Below are 19,480 nucleotides of genomic sequence, written 5' to 3'. Positions count from 1 at the left end.
CTACTTCTCTAAAACATTATTTTCCCTCACTAAAAAAACATTTTTAAGTCCTATAGGTACCAGATATACCTGTGGCTATGACTAAAAATTAGGCACTACTCTTGAAATCATAGAGCTTTCACTGAAGAGAGAACTATAAAAAGGTAAATAGAAATGTAAAATCAATTGCAATTTAGCAAGTGTTATGATACAAATATTACAGGTAACACAGAACAGTGCTTCTCAAATTCTATGATAAAGGAATTTTGGTAAGTTAAAAAAAAATTCCAATTCATTACTGTTGTTTTTTAAAAAATAAAATGACACAGCAGTTCTCAACATCTGTACTTACCTTGCCACAGACCTTCAGTTTGCAGATCACAGATCTGCACTTGGAGTAACATTGTTGTCAAACACTTAAGATGACTGACTTCAGACTTCAGCAAGTCAGGAAGCACTTCTAAGAGCCACCAGGTGGAGTGCTATGGGAGAAGGTTCTTGGTGGCATCAGCTGCATCCTGCCAAAGGACTTTTGGCTGAAAGGAATGAAATTTCAACTGCAAGAAGTGGTGAGAGATGAGCCTGCAGGGGCAAAGCAGGGCTATAGTGTGTAGGAAGTCCGGATTTTACCCATGAACAGTGAAGAGGATTACACTAGAAAGTCACACAAACATTTGTATTTGAGAACATTTTGCTACAGTGTAGATGGATGAGAGAGAATCCAGACTTGAGACAAGACCAGTTAGGAGGTTATCACATTATCAGGTAACACAGTGGCTCAACCTGTAATCCCAGCACTTTGGGAGGCCAAGGCAGGTGGATCACCTAAGGTCAGGAGTTTGAGACCAGCCTGGCCAACATGGCGAAACCTCATCTCTACTAAAAATACAAACATAATACAAACATTAGTTGGGTATCATAGCATATGCCTGTAATCCCAGCTACTTGTGAGGCTGAGGCAGGAGAATCGCTTGAACCCAGGAAGTGAAGGCTGCAGTGAGCCAAGATCGCACCGTTGGCACTCCAGCCTGGGCAACAGAATGAGACTCCATCTCAAGAAAACAAACAAACAAAAAAACCCAGGATAACTGCAAGGGGATATAAAGTAGAAAACTGCGCCTGGGGGACTGAGATGGGAGGATCACTTGAGCCCAGGAGGTCAAGTGAGCTATGATCATGCCACTGCACTCCAGCCTGGGTGACAGAGCAAGACCATGTCTCAAAAAATTAAAAAAAAAAAAAAAAAGAAAGAAAACTGGTTACCAGTCTGAAGGACAGAACATCAGGAAAGATGGTTTCCAAAATTAAATTGGCAATACTATTTCATTCTTGAAGTGCAACTTTCAATCTTTGTTGGCATACCTAAAATTCACAAGACTTCATTCATGTTGGTTGTTATTCATTTTCACGACATAGTAGACATGTTCTTTTTTGTTGCTTAATATCCATTTCCTTATCTACCCTGATTTCCTTTTGAGGAACTGCCTCTGTCCCATTAGATAGCCTCATGCCAATCAGATGTAGCCTCTCTGGGATCTAAATTATGGGCTCCTAACCAGATTGTTCCTTCTATAAATTAGACCATATTCTAGTTTCCAATGTTGGTTTGGTTCCAGCTAAGTTCTACCCATGGACTGTGAGCTTCTGGTAATTTTTTGATGAATTACATTGGCCAGGATTCTTGGTTGCAACCACACATGGCATATCCAACAAGAAGTGGAAAGTTTCTTTTCTACAGAACACATTAAACACAAGACTCTAAATCACAGTTGTATGGTTAAACAATAAAAGCAAATCCTTGTTTATAGAACTATGCCTGCTAAATATTATTTCTAAGCAGTGAGGAAGACATTTTATTATATATGTTCTCTAATGGAAGACAGCCAAATAGTTTAATGGTAAGAGTTTGCTTGGAAGTGATATAGCCTAGGTTCATACCCTGGATCAAGATTATTTTCTTGGGCATATTACTAACCTCTCAGGGCTTTAGGTTGCTTCTTCATGGGGTTAATAATAGTACTTGTCTCACAGAACTATTCTGAAGATTAAATTAAGTAATATATGTAACATACTAAGAGTACCTAACAGAAGTAAGGACCCAATGCATATTAGCTTACAGCTATAAAATAAAACTGGTTTCTGAAACATAGATAAGAAAAACAAAATCCACAATGCAAAAACAAGACATTTTATTGAAATACTTACCAAACAATGAAGTATGATAGGTATAACTTAATTAACACAGGCATTTTAGAAATTAAATTATGTTAAGACTTAGAGAATTCACAGATTCATAATTGTGTTAAGGAGTTCAATATCTACATTTAGAAAACAAAGCATTGTTCTCAAGTACTGAAATGCTTGATTCTTCAAGGAATCTTCTCGGCTGTAAAGACTTGAGAATCTTGTCTCCTGGCCTTGAAAAGAAATTTTAAAAAACAATTTTAAGCTATAAGTCAATTAATTAGAATCTGGATTTTTTTTTCAAGATAATAATGAAAATTCCTAAAGAAAAATTGTATTCTCAAACTTATAAAGTTAGGAATAAACATTTTTCCAGTCAAGACATAAACAAAGAAAATTCCTATCGAGATAAAGACAAAACAGTATGAAATAGAAAATGTCACTTTTTTATGGAATAATGAGTCAAAAGTAAAATGCTGGCTCAAAGTCAGAGAGAGATGAACAAAAACAGAGGAGGCTAGAGGAAGACAGGGCTGTGCAGAGAGAAACTTTATAAACATTATGCATATCCCTCATTATAGTCTTAAAAACGTCACTTCAAAAAAATTTTCAATGTTTGTGCTATTTTCAAAACCTGAGTTCCAAATCAAGACATGTCAAACCAAGCTAAATTAAAACTAAGTTAAATCAAGCTGAGAATACAAGAATGACACAATGGAAAATTAAGAATATAGTGGGGTAACTTTAAAACTGCATATCGGCCGGGCGCGGTGGCTTACGCCTGTAATCCCAGCACTTTGGGAGGCCGAGGCGGGCGGATCACGAGGTCAGGAGATTGAGAACATCCTGGCTAATACGGTGAAACCCCGTCTCTACTAAAAACGCAAAAAATTAGCCAGGCGTGGCGGCGGTCCCAGCTATTGGGAGGCTGAGGCAGGAGAATGGCGTGAACCCGGGAGGCGGAGCTTGCAGTGAGCCGAGATCGAGCCACTGCACTCCAGCCTGGGTGACTGAGCCAGACTCCGTCTCAAAAAAATAAAAATAAAAAATAAAAATAAAAATAAAACTGCATATCATAATGTGAAAAAGAATTAAGGAACATGGCTATTGCATAAATTTGTATTTACTATTTAACTGAACTGCATTAGGTGATATAGTCTAAAATAAATCCCTTCACCTAAACAAGTGCTCCAACATCTAGAACAGGGCTTAAAATTAGTAGACACTCAAAACATATCTATGGTAGAAATGTCTTATGGTAATTATAAGACAGTGGCCAAGATAAAAAAAATTTTTTGAAAACCAATCACTCTTTTTCTATAATAGTTGAATGATTATTAAAAGATCAGAACTCATCATAAGTACAAATACGAAGAACAAAACATAAAATGCAGTTATAAATATATTTTGGGATACCATAAACTATCAAAATTGTTTTTAATTCTATAATTTAAAAAATTGTAGTTATTGCTTTGAAGAAATAGACTTTTAAAAAATTAGTTATAAAAGCTAATATGAAATAAAAGTAAAATTACTATTCTGCCCTTTAGATAAAGCTGCAGACTTCCACCTGATGATCTGCAAAACACTTGGCACATTAATATTGGCTGAATTCCTACAGTATAAAGTACTGTTAAAAAGGACAGAATCACTATAAGAAACAGATGCTAAAAAAAATAAGTTATATTAAACTAGTAAGATTAAATTTTTTTCATTTTTCAAAATGTAATATCTTTTCAAGAAGAAATGTGAAACTGTTCATACAAAAGCTCAGCAAACATGACTATGAGGTTTTGTATCCTTACAGAAAAGGCAATATAGGGCAGGGCTCCAGATGCAAACTGCCTAAATTGGAATCCTGACTCTCTATTTAGCAGTTGTGCTACCTTAGGAATACAATTTCTCTCTGCCTCAGCATCCTCTTTTATAAAATGGAGATTAATAATGGTGTCTACTTTATAGGGCTGTTGTGTGGATTAAATTAGTTAACATATGTAATGTGCTTAGGATAGCCCATAGTACAGAATAAGCATTAGACAAGTGTTATTTCAATCTATTATAATTAAAATCTTATTATATTTATTATTGTTATTCCTTTTCTATCTGGCAGTGTTACACATTGTTAGCCAAGTTACGATTCTTACAGTTAAAGCACAGCTACTGTTCATGACTCAGAAAACTAGAACATCAAATGTACAGTGCAGAGAGCACATTTTTAGTATTCTAACACCATAAACAGCTCCATTTCCAAGACCAGAAAGATAACAGCTAACTAAAATGTTCAGCAAGACTCCATAGTAATATTTAACCACACCTATGCTCTCAAATGTGTACGCTGGTGAGCAAGTGTCTTGGTATTTTAAAATAATTGAAACAAACCTCTAACTTTATCTGGACAAATTAATGATAGGATTAAAAAAATTAATGTGGCTGGGCATGGTGGCTCACGCCTGTAATCCCAGCATTTTGGGAGGCCGAGGCAGGTGGATCACCAGAAGTTGGGAGTTTAAGATCAGCCTGGCTAACATGGTGAAACCCCATCTCTACTAAATATACAAAATTAGCTGGGCGTGGTGGTGCATGCCTGTAATCCCAGCTACTCAGGAGGCTGAGGCAGGAGAATCACTTGAATCGGGGAGGGAGGCAGAGGCTGCAGTGGGCTGGGATCAAGCCATTGCACTCCAGCCTGGGTGATAAAGTGAGTGTTGGTATCCAAAAAAAAAAAAAAAAAATTAATGTATGAAATGTTCTCAATGTGTACATTGGTGAGTAAGCATCCTGGTATTTTAAAATAATTAAAACAAAACTTTAACTTTCTCTGGACAATTTAATGATAGGGTTAAAAAAAATGAATGCAATTTTTATACTTAAATCATTACAAAGAAATCTTTTAATGTATCATAAGTAACTTAAAGAACCTCTTAAACAATCCTTGCCTTTACATCCCTTGTTACGAGGCTGAAAAGATTACTCTAGCTCCATTATTTCAAAAACTTATAGTCCTTTCCCCCATGATCCCATTATTCTCCATAACTGTTTGTCTCTAGTGTTCAGTGTCTTTTCTCTTTAGAGGGAAATAAATCAATGTGAAGTATTCTGGAGCTTTTTTTCTTAATTTAGGGTTTACACATTTTCTAGACTTGATGTGCTATCATATCAAGTGGAAAATTTTCAATTCCTAGGAATTTTTCTATAATATTATGTCCCTCCCTGACAGTGTAGTGGCTAGGATTCAATTCCTAGAAATTTTTCTGAAATATTGTGCGCATCACTTAACTGCAAGGAATAAAGACAAGAGGAAATTCTAATGAAGTTAAATTCTAGAAATGTGAATATCCAATAAGCCCAAGTGCATAAAATAGAGCCTTAGGAATCACAAGAATCATATTTTAATAAACCATAATTATAAGACCAATACGAGTTAGGTCTCCTTGGATTAAGTTAGATTTTCTTATATATGTTTCTATTATTCATTGCTCACCTGACATTAAACACTTTTATGAAGCTCTAAGTATAGCAAGTCATTAAAGTACCATTTCAAATATAAATATGTTCATTCCAGAAAACTAAAAACATATAAAACCAAATGTCTTTTCAAACTTAATGAAACAGGGTAAGGTACTAAGGAATACAAAGTGGGCTAGGCTCAGTGGCTCACGCCTGTAATCCCAACACTTTGGGAGGCTGAGGTGGGCAGATCGTTTGAGCCTAGGGGTTTGAGACCAGCCTGGGGACCATGGTGAAACCTCGTCTCTACAAAAAATATAAAAATTAGCCGGGTGTGGTGGCATGTGCCTGTAGTCCCAGCTACTCGGGAGGCTGAAGCAGGAGGATCGCTTGAGCCTGGGAGGTCAAGGCTGCAGTGAGTCATGATCACATGCCACTGAACTCAGGCCTGGTCAACAGAGTGAGACCCTGTCTCCAAAAAAAAAAAGAGGGAAAAAAAAAGAAAAAGAAAAAAAAGAAAAATGTGTTAACATTGATTTTAAACTAAAAGTTTTAAACTTTTAAGTTCATCTCATTCAAACTTCACATATAAATATTTAGATACTTACAACTTTCTCCTCTGGAGAAAGAGCACCCTCTACTGCCACTATCTGGTATTGCTTATGTTTTAAATTTCCCATAGATTTTCGAAGTTGCTTGAGACTGCTAGCCTCTACGTCTTGCTTTAACAATTTCTGCATTTCTCGAGAAGGACATCCAGGATCAAATATTAGTAAGCATAATGTTCCGTTTTTTTTCTCTTCAATTCCAATAACAGTTCGACTGTGACCTATCAAAAGATTTTTTTTTTGTTATACATATGTCACATCTACTTACAGTTATACAAATAGTCTCTGTATATATGCTGTGTGAGCATACGTGTATTTAGAATATATAGTCGGACTCTCTGACACATATGTATCTGAGTTCTCCTAAGACATAAGAGTTTAGTTCTACTTCAGTTTTTTCATTTAACTTTAGTTTTCTAAAGGCTTCATTACAAAAAAAAAACTCTGCTTTTATTCTGCCAAATATTTTACTTTTCCTTTCCCAATCCCTTGATCCTTCTTATTCAAATTATCTCAAATGAAAGAACAAAAACTGTTCTAGAACAAAATTCTCATGATTCCAAAAGGTAAACAAAAGTAAATCTATAAATGCTAGAAATCAGTGGAGGAAGCTTAACCTCTTACAGTTTGTATCCCTAAACAAAGAAATTCCTAATATTTACTTCTGTTTATTCCTGTCAATCCAAACCATCATTCATAATTTACCAAGTATCTATGTGCGGAGTACTATTCCAAGCACAAAGGTATATAACAGCAGACAAAACAGACAAATGTGCCTGCCTTCTTGGAACTTATATCCTAATAGGAAGAGATACTCTAGAAACGAGGTAAATAAATGAAGAAAATGCCAGTGGTGGGATGTTGGGATGAGTTGTACTTTTTTTTGAGACAGCGGAGTGCAGTGGCAGAATCATGGCTCACTATAGCCCCCAACTCCAGGGCTCAACTGACCTTCCCACCTCAGCCTCCTGAGTAGCTAGGACTATAGGCATGTGCTGATTTTCTTACGTTTTTGTAGAGACAGGGTCTCACTATGTCAACTCAGGTTGGTCTCAAACTGCTGGGCTCAAGTAATCCTCCTGCTTCGGCCTCTGAAAGTGCTAGGATTACAGGCATGAGTCACCATGCCTGGCCTTGAGTTCTACTTTTAAGTAAGGTAAGGTAAGGTCAGGGAAGGCCTCACTTAAGTGACATGTGGGTAAAGACCCAAGAAGATAAGGGATGAACAATGAAGGACAAGTGAACCAAAAACAGAAAACAACAAGTGCAAAAGATCCTGAAGATGTCAGGAATATCAACCTTCATTACCCAACGAAGTACTGTAGAAATATCAATCTTAATTTCCTAAGACAGTATTGTACTGTCAAAGGAGCTCTGAAAAATTAGACAGATTAATGTCATAATACTCTCTGCTATTATCAGACCAGCCTGGCCAACATGGTGAAACCCCGTTTCTACTAAAAATACAAATATTAGCCAGGTATGATGGCAGGTGCCTGTAATCCCCGCTACTCAGGAGGCTGAGGAGAATCACTTGAACCTGGAAGGTGGAAGTTGCAGCAAGCCAAGAATGTGCCACTGCACTCCGGCCTGAGCAACAGAGCGAAACTCTCTCTAAAAAAACAAACAAACAGAAACCTTAACCTGTCCAAAAGCAACAATTTGTTATCTTACAAATAACATTGTCAAGTATGAGTTATATTAATACTAACCTTGATGCTGAAGATAGATAGGAGGTTTAGATGTACACACTACCTTTGGACTCCCTTCCCCCTCTGAAGAATAATAGTTCAATATCCATTCAAATAAGCGAGGGTGTGTACCCAAAGGACCAGTTGACTTATGAAAATCAACAATATGACACCTATTAAAAATTGACAAAATGCATATTTAAAGGGCATTTTAAAATATTTTCATTGATGGAGTTATCAAATACAACAAATTCTTAGTTTAGAACTAACTTTTTCTAGCCATTACTTCCCTGTAAAAGAAGAAAGAAAAGTAAATACAAATTTTTATTATTTCTCTCAAAAACTCCTTTTTGTGGGGGATAACTATTTAACAATTCTCCCTGTTTAACTATTCCTCTAACTAGCTACCTATTTAAAGAACTTCATATTAAGTCTGCTGACTAACCTAAAGGTTACAAACATTTTCTGATAAATAAAATCTCCATGAATAGTAAATAATGACCATACTTGATTTTTAAAAAGTCATCTACACATAATTTTTTCACAGTATTTATTCTAGTTTCTAACCCTGATGATCAGTTAGAAGCTGATTTCTGATTTTAATTCATTAGCCATTTGTATATATCAAATAGACCCAAAATACTTCAAATCTCTGTAACAGAAAATAATTGCAAAGATCATAAAAAATGTGTGTGTACCCACATCTATACATGTATCTCCTATTTGCCACCAGACCACTGCGGTATTCTTCCTTCAAGAGTAAGTCACCCTTGAATAAACAATTTTTTAACCAGAAACACTGGTTATACTACTCAACGACTGTTTTTGAAAGGTCAGGTACAACTAAAAGCATTTGACAGCTTTATCATCACTTTAAACTACAGCACAGATATCCTGTCCTTGTTTCTCTTGGCAATAAAATCTCTAAAACATTCAAATTGCTAACCTCAGCCTCAGCAAATTTAATGCTGGTTACTGGGTTTTAAGTGCTCAAATAAACTTCTGGATAAACTGTTTATAAGTAAAAAGAATGTTTTGGGGTTAGCAGTTTGCATATTTACATTTAGAATACTAATTAAACAGTACCCTACAGAGTATAATTCATATAGAGAGCAACAAAAAGACATGTAAATAACTATTAAACCCATTCACAATATATTAATAAAAAAGCTTTCTAAATTATTTAAGGTACCAAGAAAGAAGCTGGACAAAAATTACAGCTGGGTGCAGTGGCTCACGCCTGTGATCCCAGTACTTTAAGAAGCCAAGGCAGGTGGATTGCTTGAGCCTAGGAGTTCAAGACCAGCCTGGACAACATGGTGAAACCCCGTCTCTACTAAAAATAAAAATAAATAAATAAATAAATAAGTCAGGTGTGGTGGCACATGCCTGTAATCCCAGCTACTCAGGAGGCAGAAGCACAAGAATCACTTAAGCCTAAGGGCAGGGGGTTGAAGGAATAAGATCCATCACTACACTCAGTCTGGGTGACAAACTAGGTGGAGCTAATCTCAAAAAAAAAAAAAAAAAAAAAAAGAAAAAAGAAAAAGAAAAAGAATTACTTTAAAATTCAAAACATCAAAACATGACAGAGTATATATAATCTGAAAGTGTGAACAGATTGGCAAAAAGGAGGAAAGCAGAAATAAATTTAGAGAGCATTAAAATAGTTCTTTAAATTTAAATAATTCAAGAAAGTTATTATATATACACACAATATTAGTTTTTCTATATAAACGAAAGAAATATTTTTACCTCTGAATCTAATCAATTAATGTGGTAAAAAGAATGTGATACACTGGTTAAATAACTTAGAAACAAACATAAAAGAAAATATAAAGCCATAAAGCTTAAGGCAAACGTTCCATTAAACATGATCACAGACATCTATCTCTATTTCCTCTTAAAAGCCCGATGACACAATACTGAAGGAGAAAATGATTTAAACATCCAAGGACAAAGAGAATGGGAATAGAGAGGAAAAAAGCTCACATCTTCAGAAAATGAAAAGCAGCACAGAGAACATATCCAAGTAAATAAAAGAAAATGGAGACTGTATGTTTCAAAATCAGAGAGAGGCTGAAAGCTTAGAAGCACAAGGTTTGAGAACAGTGAGGCTAAAAATATGAGATTAATTGAAAGTTTGCTTCGAAGGCAAATCACACCTTAACTCTCCCCTCCACTAATGCAGGAACTCTAGGGAGGAAAGTGAAAAACTCTTCTCTGGATAACTTCTGGGAAAAGAGCTCTCTATATAATGATATTTGAGAGTACCCCAATCAAATAGTAACCTTCCACCTAAGACTTTTAAATGAAATCTGCTAATCTGCAAGCTCTATGCAGTCCTTTTTAATGTTTCATTAAATCAGCTTTTTAATGTTTCATTCTTCACTCTCTGAATGGACAACTAAGGATTTCCAAAAGTTAAAAGAAAGCTTTCAAAATAGAAAAGACTAAAGTAAACAGACATGAAAATAAATTAATATGGAACAAACAAAATGCAGGCAATAGAAAGAAAACATTGGAAGAAATTTTGCAACCATAAAGAAAATGATGCTGTGAAATTACCCCTTAACATAATGGTGAAAATAAACATTTCAATACAGTAATTGGGAGATAAATTTGAGTAAATCTAGAAAATAAAACAAAAGGCAAAGATTTTAAAGAAAAAGACATGATAAACTTAGAAGGTAAAGAAGTTCAGGCCGGGAGCGGTGGCTGAAGCCTGTAATCCTAGCACTTTGGGAGGCCGAGGCGGATGGATCACCTGAGGTCAGGAGTTCAAGACCAGTCTGGCCAACATGGTGAAACCTCGTCTCCACTAAAAATACAAAAATTAGCCAGGCATGGTGGCAGGAACCTGTAATCCCAGCTACTCAGGAGGCTGAGGCAGGAGAATCACTTGAACCCAGGAGGCGGAGGTTGCAGTGAGCCAAGATCGCGCCACTGCACTCTAGCCTGGGCAACACAGCAAAAACTCCGTCTCAAATAAATTAAAAAAAAAAAAAAAAAAAAAGAGAAGTTCAGTGGCCATCTATCAACGGTTCCACAAAGAAAACGGAGGGATTATAACTATCAAACAACAATAGTTAACCTCTGAAGTCATGCTGTGTGCCAGTCACAGTTCTAAGCACTTTATTATTTCATTTAATTGTCTAACTACTATTAATACCTTCTTTTATCAATGGTAGACCTAGGTACAGATGAGCTCATTCATTCAGCTATTAAGTAGGAAAGGTATGAATCAAGGTTAGGCAGTCTCACTCCAAAGTTCAAGCTCTTACCTACTATCCTAGATGGAACTAAGATCTTAGACAACTCACAATTCCAGATTCAAAGAGAAAAACAAATGCCTAACACAATGAATCAAAGCCCTACACCCCACAATGAAATTTCATAATATCATGAAATTATGACGGGCTAAGAGAAGACTGGAAAAACTTCCATAGAAAATAAATAGGTTATACATTTTAAAAATGAGAATCTGATCACATCTTACCATCTCAATAGTAATATTCATCGCTAGACATCAGAAGAATAGAAACTTAATTTGATGTGAAAATGATTGTAGCATTAAGAAAAATATAGCCATCCAAACTATCATTTAAGTAATAATGACTAGGCACCCTTTCTCAGGAAACTAACGAAGGAAGTGCTCGAGCAAAAGGAAGTAACCTAAAAAAGAGACATGAAATCCAAGACAAATCCAGGTCCTAACACACACACACACACACACACACACACACACAGAGTGAACAAATGCTACATGATAATAGCTGTAGATCTAGAAGGCAAAAAGTCCAGATTGGAGCAAAGAGGACAGAAGGCTCCAAGAAGGATGTGTCCAAGAATAAGGAGAGCCTCAGATTACATGACAGGTGGGGTGCAAAAACTTGAGGCCATGATGTCGTCACATATTATAGTAAAAGAGAAAAGGAAACACAATTATTAACTCAAGAAAAAATTATAAATGATTTTAGAAAACAAAATCAGCAATAAGCAATATTTATGCAATTGTGTAATAAAATCAGACTTTATAAAATGATGTAAACTCTGATTTTAATAAAAACTGAGGTTTAATCATATTAGAAGGATTGAAGGTAAACAGGTATAAGATACTAAAACAGACAATACTTAAAACTCATAAACCAAGAAACAGCTATGAAAGCATACTATTTAAAAACAATGGAAGTGACAGTTGCCTCTGAGAGACAGGACTTGAGGGTAGAGGAGAGCACAAGATAGTGAATAGGTTACTGATTTTCATTGCTACTTAATTCAGTGCTACTTAATTTTATTTTTAAACTATCTCTTTGATAAAAAATAAAATTTTAAAAAACAAAGCTCCCAGATAAGGAAATAACATTTATTTAGGTTTTAAGGTACATACTTTACCCTTAGGGAGGTCAGGAGTATATATACTTCACATGCTCCAATCCAGGCCTTTGTTCCCTGTAACCTGTTATTAAGTTGAGAGGCCCCCTGAGGATCAAAACCTTCCTTCCATGCATCTTCAATCATAGATTGAATTTTTGGAATGCAAGGAACCGACATACCTAAAATTACACAAGCAAACATATTACATGACTGCTAATAAAGTACTGAATAATATCATTTAGCAGCGCATCATGTACTAGGGGAACTTTACAGTTTTTAAGACAGTTATCCCTGACGTCTTCTATCATTTTCTCTTCTTCTAACCAGAATTCAGGTTTCTTATATAAATATCTGCTAATTGTTAAAGCTATTAATTGTGTATGCTGTATCATTCTATATCATATGTATTTTATCAGATGACAAGTTCAGAGTACTAGATTTCACATACCTTTTAAGCAATCATCATAAGCATCATTTTGTAATAATGATGAAAGTAGCATTTGGAAGTTTCTGTAACCACAACCCCAACCTTTGTCACCTAAAGATGAATGAAAGTGATCCACCACTGAAGAAAGCCACACCTGCCTCACATCTGTGGCAGCATTCTGATAATACCTATGAAGTGCTTCAATAATTCCTAAAGTAGAAAAGAGATTTAGAAGCAGTCATTATCACTTTTATATGACTATGTCATACATTTTTAGTATCAACCTCTCCTTCACACTCCATATCTAAATCCTGTCAATTCCATCTTCTTCACCTTCTTATTGCTATAACCTTAGTTTGTGCCCTTGCTTGTTACTATAGTCCAAGTTTCCTCACACTAGCATATTATTTATTACAGTTCATTGAAATTTTCTGCATCTGCAGGGCCCAGCACATAAAGTACAATTGTTGAATGAATGTTCTTCTTGTCTCTCCATTTTATTGTATAGACTGCAGGAGATCATTCAGTCTTAATCAATTTGCTCCCGATCAAAAAATATTAATAGCTTTCTATTACTAACAGTTTTAATTTTTTTGTAATTTAAGATTTTATTTTGCAGATTATTCTGCAATTTTTGAAGCATGAGATAACACAAATGTTTTCATTTAAAAACTCAACTTCATGAATAATAAACATATCCCATACTCCAATACACTAAATTTCAACCCTTTAGTAACTTATTCCATTTTGCTATTTGGGGAGATGAATTAATTTGTTTGAGACAACAGAAGACAACTTTTCTTCAGGCAGAACAATAGGTTTAGGAATCTTATTAACAGCCTTATAAACCTAATTAGAATAGTTCTAATCTATGTTATATGAAGTCCACAGAAAGCTATCTATCGACTTACCTTTATTTCACATTACTCTTCTTGCTTTAAATTTGGCTGTGGCCTAACTAAACACATTAAACATAATTTGGCCCATGGAGTTTTAATTCAATTTAATTTTTTAAACTATAATTTTCAAATTCAGCATTTGCTAAGTACTTTTTATACACCTGGCACTATCTAAGTGCTAAGTACAAAAAGATAAATATGATAATATCCTTTAAAATGTCATGGACCCCAACTATAACAAGTGCTATAATATGGAAAAACAAGGTGTTAGGACAATGGACATCTGACTTTGTTCCTTTCCTGCTTTTAGTATACTCTCCTTATGTTTCAAAATTATAGATCCTTCACATGCTACTGTCTTCATAGACTCTTTTTCTGATTCTAACCTTGCTTTTGTGTCCCCAAGGTACTAGCCACATTCAGTCACAGAATACTATAGTTCTCTGTGTATATTTACATGCTCTACAGACTCTGTGAAGCCTATATGGGTAGGGAGATCTTATTTATATTCCCCATAACTTTCTCATAGCTTGTGGCACCAAAGACAATAACTAAATCCTTTTTGCTTGAATAGTTTCCTATAAGAAAATGGGTTTCTATCTTTAAGAAAGACAATAAAAGATCAATAAATAAAAACAATTAAATGAACCAATAGTTGTAGCTGTGCCTTGCACCATGAAAAGGAGAAATACTGATCACTATAACCACTTCCAAAGAACTTAGAAAGACTTGAATTCAAGAAAAACAACAATTAAAATACTATATAACTGAGTACTAAATGTTGTAGCATGGAATGAATGCGTACCCTAGGAATTCAGAAAAAGAAAGCTAAATGTAGATTTTAATATATAGACTTTGATTAAGAGATCAAGATTTGAGACAGCCCTTTAAGAATGAGGTGGGGTGGCAGACAGAAAAAATAGAAAGAAAAGTAATAAACATTCTAGTATATTTAAGTATATATGTTACATATCAGATGGAGTGCCACACTGTCTTAGCAACATCATACAACTGCTTTAGGGGGAAATTTCCTTATACTTTTTATTCCTTAGCACCTAAATCTCTTTAGACATTTTCCACAGTAAACTTATCTTCAGTTATATTCTGTTGTTAAAATTATAATGAGATTGCAGTATAATAGTGAAGGCTCTTTAAATGATAGCTGCTTAATTAACACTTGCATAATTAATGAAAAATAAAAATCTCTGACAGTAAATCACTTCTATATTACAGGGCAGTGTGCTTTTCTACAGATATGTTTTCTTCCTGTACCCTAATGAATCATATCACACATCTGGAGGATGCTCTATGCCATAGTGAGAACTTTTTTATGTGGAGACCCCTGAAAAAATATAAAGGCAGCCTTTAGAAACAGACTCATGGATATATGAAAATCCATAATATACAGTATTACAAATAGGTGGAGAAAATATAGATTCAATAAATGGTAGTGAAATAAATAAGAATAATACATACTTGCTATAAGGACTGTTATAAATAAGGAGAAAATAATCAGATTCCTATCTTCTTTCTCCTCCCTCCAACATATACATACAAATAAATTCTGGGAGGATTAAAAATCAAAATGTGAAATGCAAAATAGAAATATTTGAAGAAAACATAAAAGTATATATTTGTGATCTTAAAGATGGGGGAGTTACTTAGGACACAAATAATAAATAGAAAGATTGAGAACTTTGATTATATTCAAATTGAAAACTTCTGTCTAATTAAAGGCACTATATATAACATTTAAACACAAACCATAGGCCTGAAAAAGATATTTGCATCTCATATAACTAATGAAAGAATAGTGTTCTGAATACTTAATGAACTACTATAAATCAATAAGAACAAACTACCCAATAGAGAACAGAGAAAGGAAGAGAATAGGTAATTCATTCAAGAGGAAACTAACTCAGGAGTAATCCAGGCAATGCAAATTAAAACATGTATCATCTCATAACCTGTTAAATAGCAAAAATTTAAAAGTGTCACCATACAGTGTGTGAAATACACTGGTGTGAGTGTAGATTACAAGCACTTTGGAAAACAATTCTCCAATAACCTTAACAAAGTTGAAGATTTGCATGCCCTTTAACTTAGCATTCCAGTTCTGGATGCAATACTAGAGAAACTCCTGGAGGAGACATGCTAATAAATTATAAGAGTAGAAAACTGGAAACAATCTAAATGTTCATCAATATGAAAACAAGGTAAATGAGCTATAATTCATACAAGGAAATACTATACAGCAGCTAAAATGAATGAAGTAGAACTGTAAGAACCAACATACTTGAGCAAAACAATTTATAGCATACATGTTTTATCCCATTTATATATAAACACATGCAAAATATTTTATGCAAGTGTACATACACGGTAAGAGTACTAAAGCATGCATGAGATTGATAAATATCAAACTCCGGATAATAGTTCCCTTGTGGGGAGGGCAAATTAGAATCAGTAAAAGGGTACATAAAGGGCTTTGAATACCTATGAAAGGTGTTGAAGCTTTAAAAACTTTTAAGTAAATATGGCAAAACACTAAGATTCAAAAAATCTGGGTGGCAGTAACAAAGTTTGTTTCCAAAAAAAGTCTGTTTATATATTAATATATACAAAGAAAAAAATTTTAATACTTGTCAGAAAAAAGCCGTATTATGGGGCAAGGAAGATATGATTAGGAATAACCAGCTGTGTAACCTTGCTTTGGCAAAGTCACCGTAACTTCTCTAAGCAACAGTGACCTTATTTGGAATATATAACAGGAGAGGATGTTTGAGTTAAAGGATACAATGTATATAGAGCTGTCAGTGTCTAAAAATGTACAAACAATAAAACAGCCACCAGCCATTTGTGACTATGGAGAATTTGAAATGTGGCTGCCCAATTGAGTTGTGCTGTAAAGTAGAAAATACACAATGGATTTTGAAGAATGTACAAAGAATGTAAAATGTCTCAGTAATAGTTTTAATATTGATTACGTTTTGAAATAATAATGTAATGGATACACTGGTTTAAACTATTACAATTAACTTCACCTGTTCCTTTTCACTTTTGTTAATGTGGATCCAGGAAATTTAAAATTATATATGTGGCTCACTTTATATTTTTCTTAGCACTGTCTAGAGCAGTTTTTTAAATGTCAAGTGACACAATATAAAAGTAAATTTTTAAGTGAATTATTTACTGTAAAAATAATTCAGAAGTTTTAAAATGACACATTTAAAAAAAAAAAATGTGCACAGATGGATTATGAAAATTAAGCAAAATTAAAATGATTCTCATTATTAGTTCAGTGGTGTAAGCAATATTAAAACAATGACTGATGTTTAAGTACTCACCGGAAGTTTTTGTTTTTCCATCATCAATACCAATAGCTAATGATTCCATCATATCAGCTTTTCTTCTATGAAATTCAGATGGAGGCATTCTTCCCCTATTTACTTCTATCTCCATATTTCGTAGTTGTTGTTGTTTGTATCCTCCAGAATTATCTAAACCATATTGTCTCTATTGAACATAAAAATAAATGACTTTTTACATCCCTGTAACTCTATGAGGATGGAAACTTATTATAATTTTATTTGGAAACATGTTGAAACATTCTGGTTTATAGACTTTATACAAGGTAACTTAAAGATTTTTACAAAAACTAATAACATACACACAAAAAAAGTATTGACTTAATAAGCAACCACTTCTTTATAATCAATCTCAGGGGCAAGAGATTTGCTTTTCCTGAAGTAGGGAAAGCAGAGGATCCTGTCTTTCTACCTCAGGTATTGGGAGAAGCAGAAGAGTTCTGAATGCATTACTGATTTTTTCAAGGAAACTTGTCAGTCCTTGTTATTTGGTTCCCAATCTAGTCCACAAAGGCCTACTTAATCCATAATTCATTTAGTCAGTCATGTTACACAATAAATGAACTATGTTTTGTACACTGGACTGAGAATCTCAAATAGTATGTATAAAACCATGGAAAAGTTTTCAGAGACCTAAACGACTAACTTGCAAAGTTACATAATCTCCTTAAATATTGGAAACTTTTTGTATTGATCATGTTTTAAATTACATAAGGCATAAAGGTCTTAAGAAAAGCCAATTTTCTTTCCTATTTTGCAAGTATTATGAGTCACCAGTGAGAAAAAAAATCCTACATTAGGTCTTCCAAAGCACATTCTAAGCAACAATACCCATGTGAGATGTTTGAGAAAAAAAAGAGAGGTCAAATACGTCCGGAAAAATTGTGATATGTACATGCACATTAGTATATTAAAGGTTTTGAGAAGTCCCAAAGTATACAAACCTGTTTAACTGAACACTTTCAAACCTATTCAATTGTAAACCCTTTTTATTTATGCACTATCCTATCATCGCTAAAAACAGAACATTTAAAAACTATGAGCAATAGGCCAGGTACGGTGGCTCAGGCCTGTAATCTCAGCACTTTGGGAGGTGCGGTGGATCACCTGAGGTCAGGAGTTCAAGATCAGCTTGGCCAACATGATGAAATCCCGTCTCTACTAATAATACAAAAAAATGAGCCGGGCATGGTGGTGCACACCTATAATCCCAGCTACTTGGGAGGCTGAGGCAGGAGAATCACTTGAACCTAGAAGGCGCAGGTTGCAGTGAGCTGAGACTGCACCATTGCATTCCAGTCTGGGTGAAAAGAGCGAAACTCCATCTCAAAAACACAAACAAACAAACAACAACAAAATCTATGAGCATTATTAGCACAGATAACACTACAGTCTACAAATTAGGATTGAAAAAAGGAAAACAGACATTAAAATTTTAAATGCATTAAAAATATAGCAGATGCTGCCAGTTTAGTCCAACAGGTAAAATCACCCATCTAAGATAAATAAAGCCTCAAATATCATAAAAAAAGCATTTTCCCATAAAATAGTTCTTTCTAAATGCCTGAAATTGCGATCTGTAAAATAATTTAAGACTCAGGAGACATTAATTCTAGGTATACATTTCACTTCCAAGTATCTATACAAACACTCAAATTCTGAGTCTTGGTTTCCTAATTTGTCCCATCAGCTTACACAGGTTTGAGTACAAGCTTTATCACTAATTAGCTGCCTGACACTGAGCAAGTTACTTAACCATTCTGTCTCCATTTCTTCATCTGAAAAAAAAAGGTGGGGTGGAGGAGCCTAAAATAACCATGAATTTGTTGTAAAGATTTTGAGATATTATATGTGAAGTGATTACTCCTGTGCCCGACTAGAATGAATATTTATAAATGGTGGCTGTTACAAACATGTTCAAATTTTTTTTTGAATAATAACAAGGACAAAAATAATATACTGGAGTCCTGAAAGCATATTTGAAAAATAACTTTACCAAATCAAAATATTACAATTCTTATTAATCTTTGTACCTGCAGCTTCTGAAATTCTTCTATTTCTTGTCTTGATTCTTCAGATCTCCTCTTTCTGTCTTCTTCTTGCTGAAGCTGGTGAGCCAATTGTAGATCACCAGAACACTGGACTCTATCCATGCCTGTTAGGTATTTTTAATGTTCAGAATAAAATAACTGTTACAATCAAAGATTATTTATTATTTAATACATGTTTTTAAAATAGAGTAAATGCTATTATTTGCCATTTATTCATGACTGTGATGATTTGGAACTGAGTACAAATCTAGCAAAACTTAGAACTGCTTCAGTAAGGAATAACCTCCAACTAAATGACAACTAATAGTGACTGTTTTTTTTTTTTTTTTTTTTTTTTTTTGAGACGGAGTGTTGCTCTGACTGCCCAGGCAGGAGTACAATGGTGCGATCTCAGCTCACTGCAACCTCTGCCTGCCGGGTTCAAGTGATTCCCCTGCTTCAGCCTCCCG

At 34.5% G+C, this 19,480-nt stretch overlaps 1 protein-coding gene across 3 annotated transcripts in view; it reads right to left on the bottom strand.

Moving 5' to 3' along the window:
- ZUP1 (zinc finger containing ubiquitin peptidase 1) overlaps positions 1-19,480 on the bottom strand; it is a 33,074-nt gene that overhangs the window by 3,889 nt on the left and 9,705 nt on the right. For 2 of the 3 annotated variants that reach the window (XM_003898270.5, XM_031667470.1), the window contains 7 exons: positions 19,014-19,135; positions 16,960-17,128; positions 12,735-12,923; positions 12,300-12,465; positions 7,931-8,082; positions 6,219-6,439; positions 2,147-2,396 (listed from right to left, as the gene is read on the bottom strand). In XM_003898270.5, the coding sequence (XP_003898319.2) occupies positions 2,349-2,396; positions 6,219-6,439; positions 7,931-8,082; positions 12,300-12,465; positions 12,735-12,923; positions 16,960-17,128; positions 19,014-19,135 (1,067 nt within the window). In that variant the 3' untranslated portion in view covers positions 2,147-2,348. Of the gene's footprint in view, positions 1-331; positions 562-2,146; positions 2,397-6,218; positions 6,440-7,930; positions 8,083-12,299; positions 12,466-12,734; positions 12,924-16,959; positions 17,129-19,013; positions 19,136-19,480 lie in introns of those variants that run through there. The other variant, XR_002521802.2, reaches the window with a different exon arrangement.

Source organism: Papio anubis, chromosome 6 (assembly GCF_008728515.1).
Source record: "Papio anubis isolate 15944 chromosome 6, Panubis1.0, whole genome shotgun sequence".
Taxonomy (NCBI): Eukaryota; Metazoa; Chordata; class Mammalia; order Primates; family Cercopithecidae; genus Papio; species Papio anubis.
Note: the sequence above shows the minus strand (reverse complement) of the source record. Positions and strands in the feature narration are given on the sequence as shown.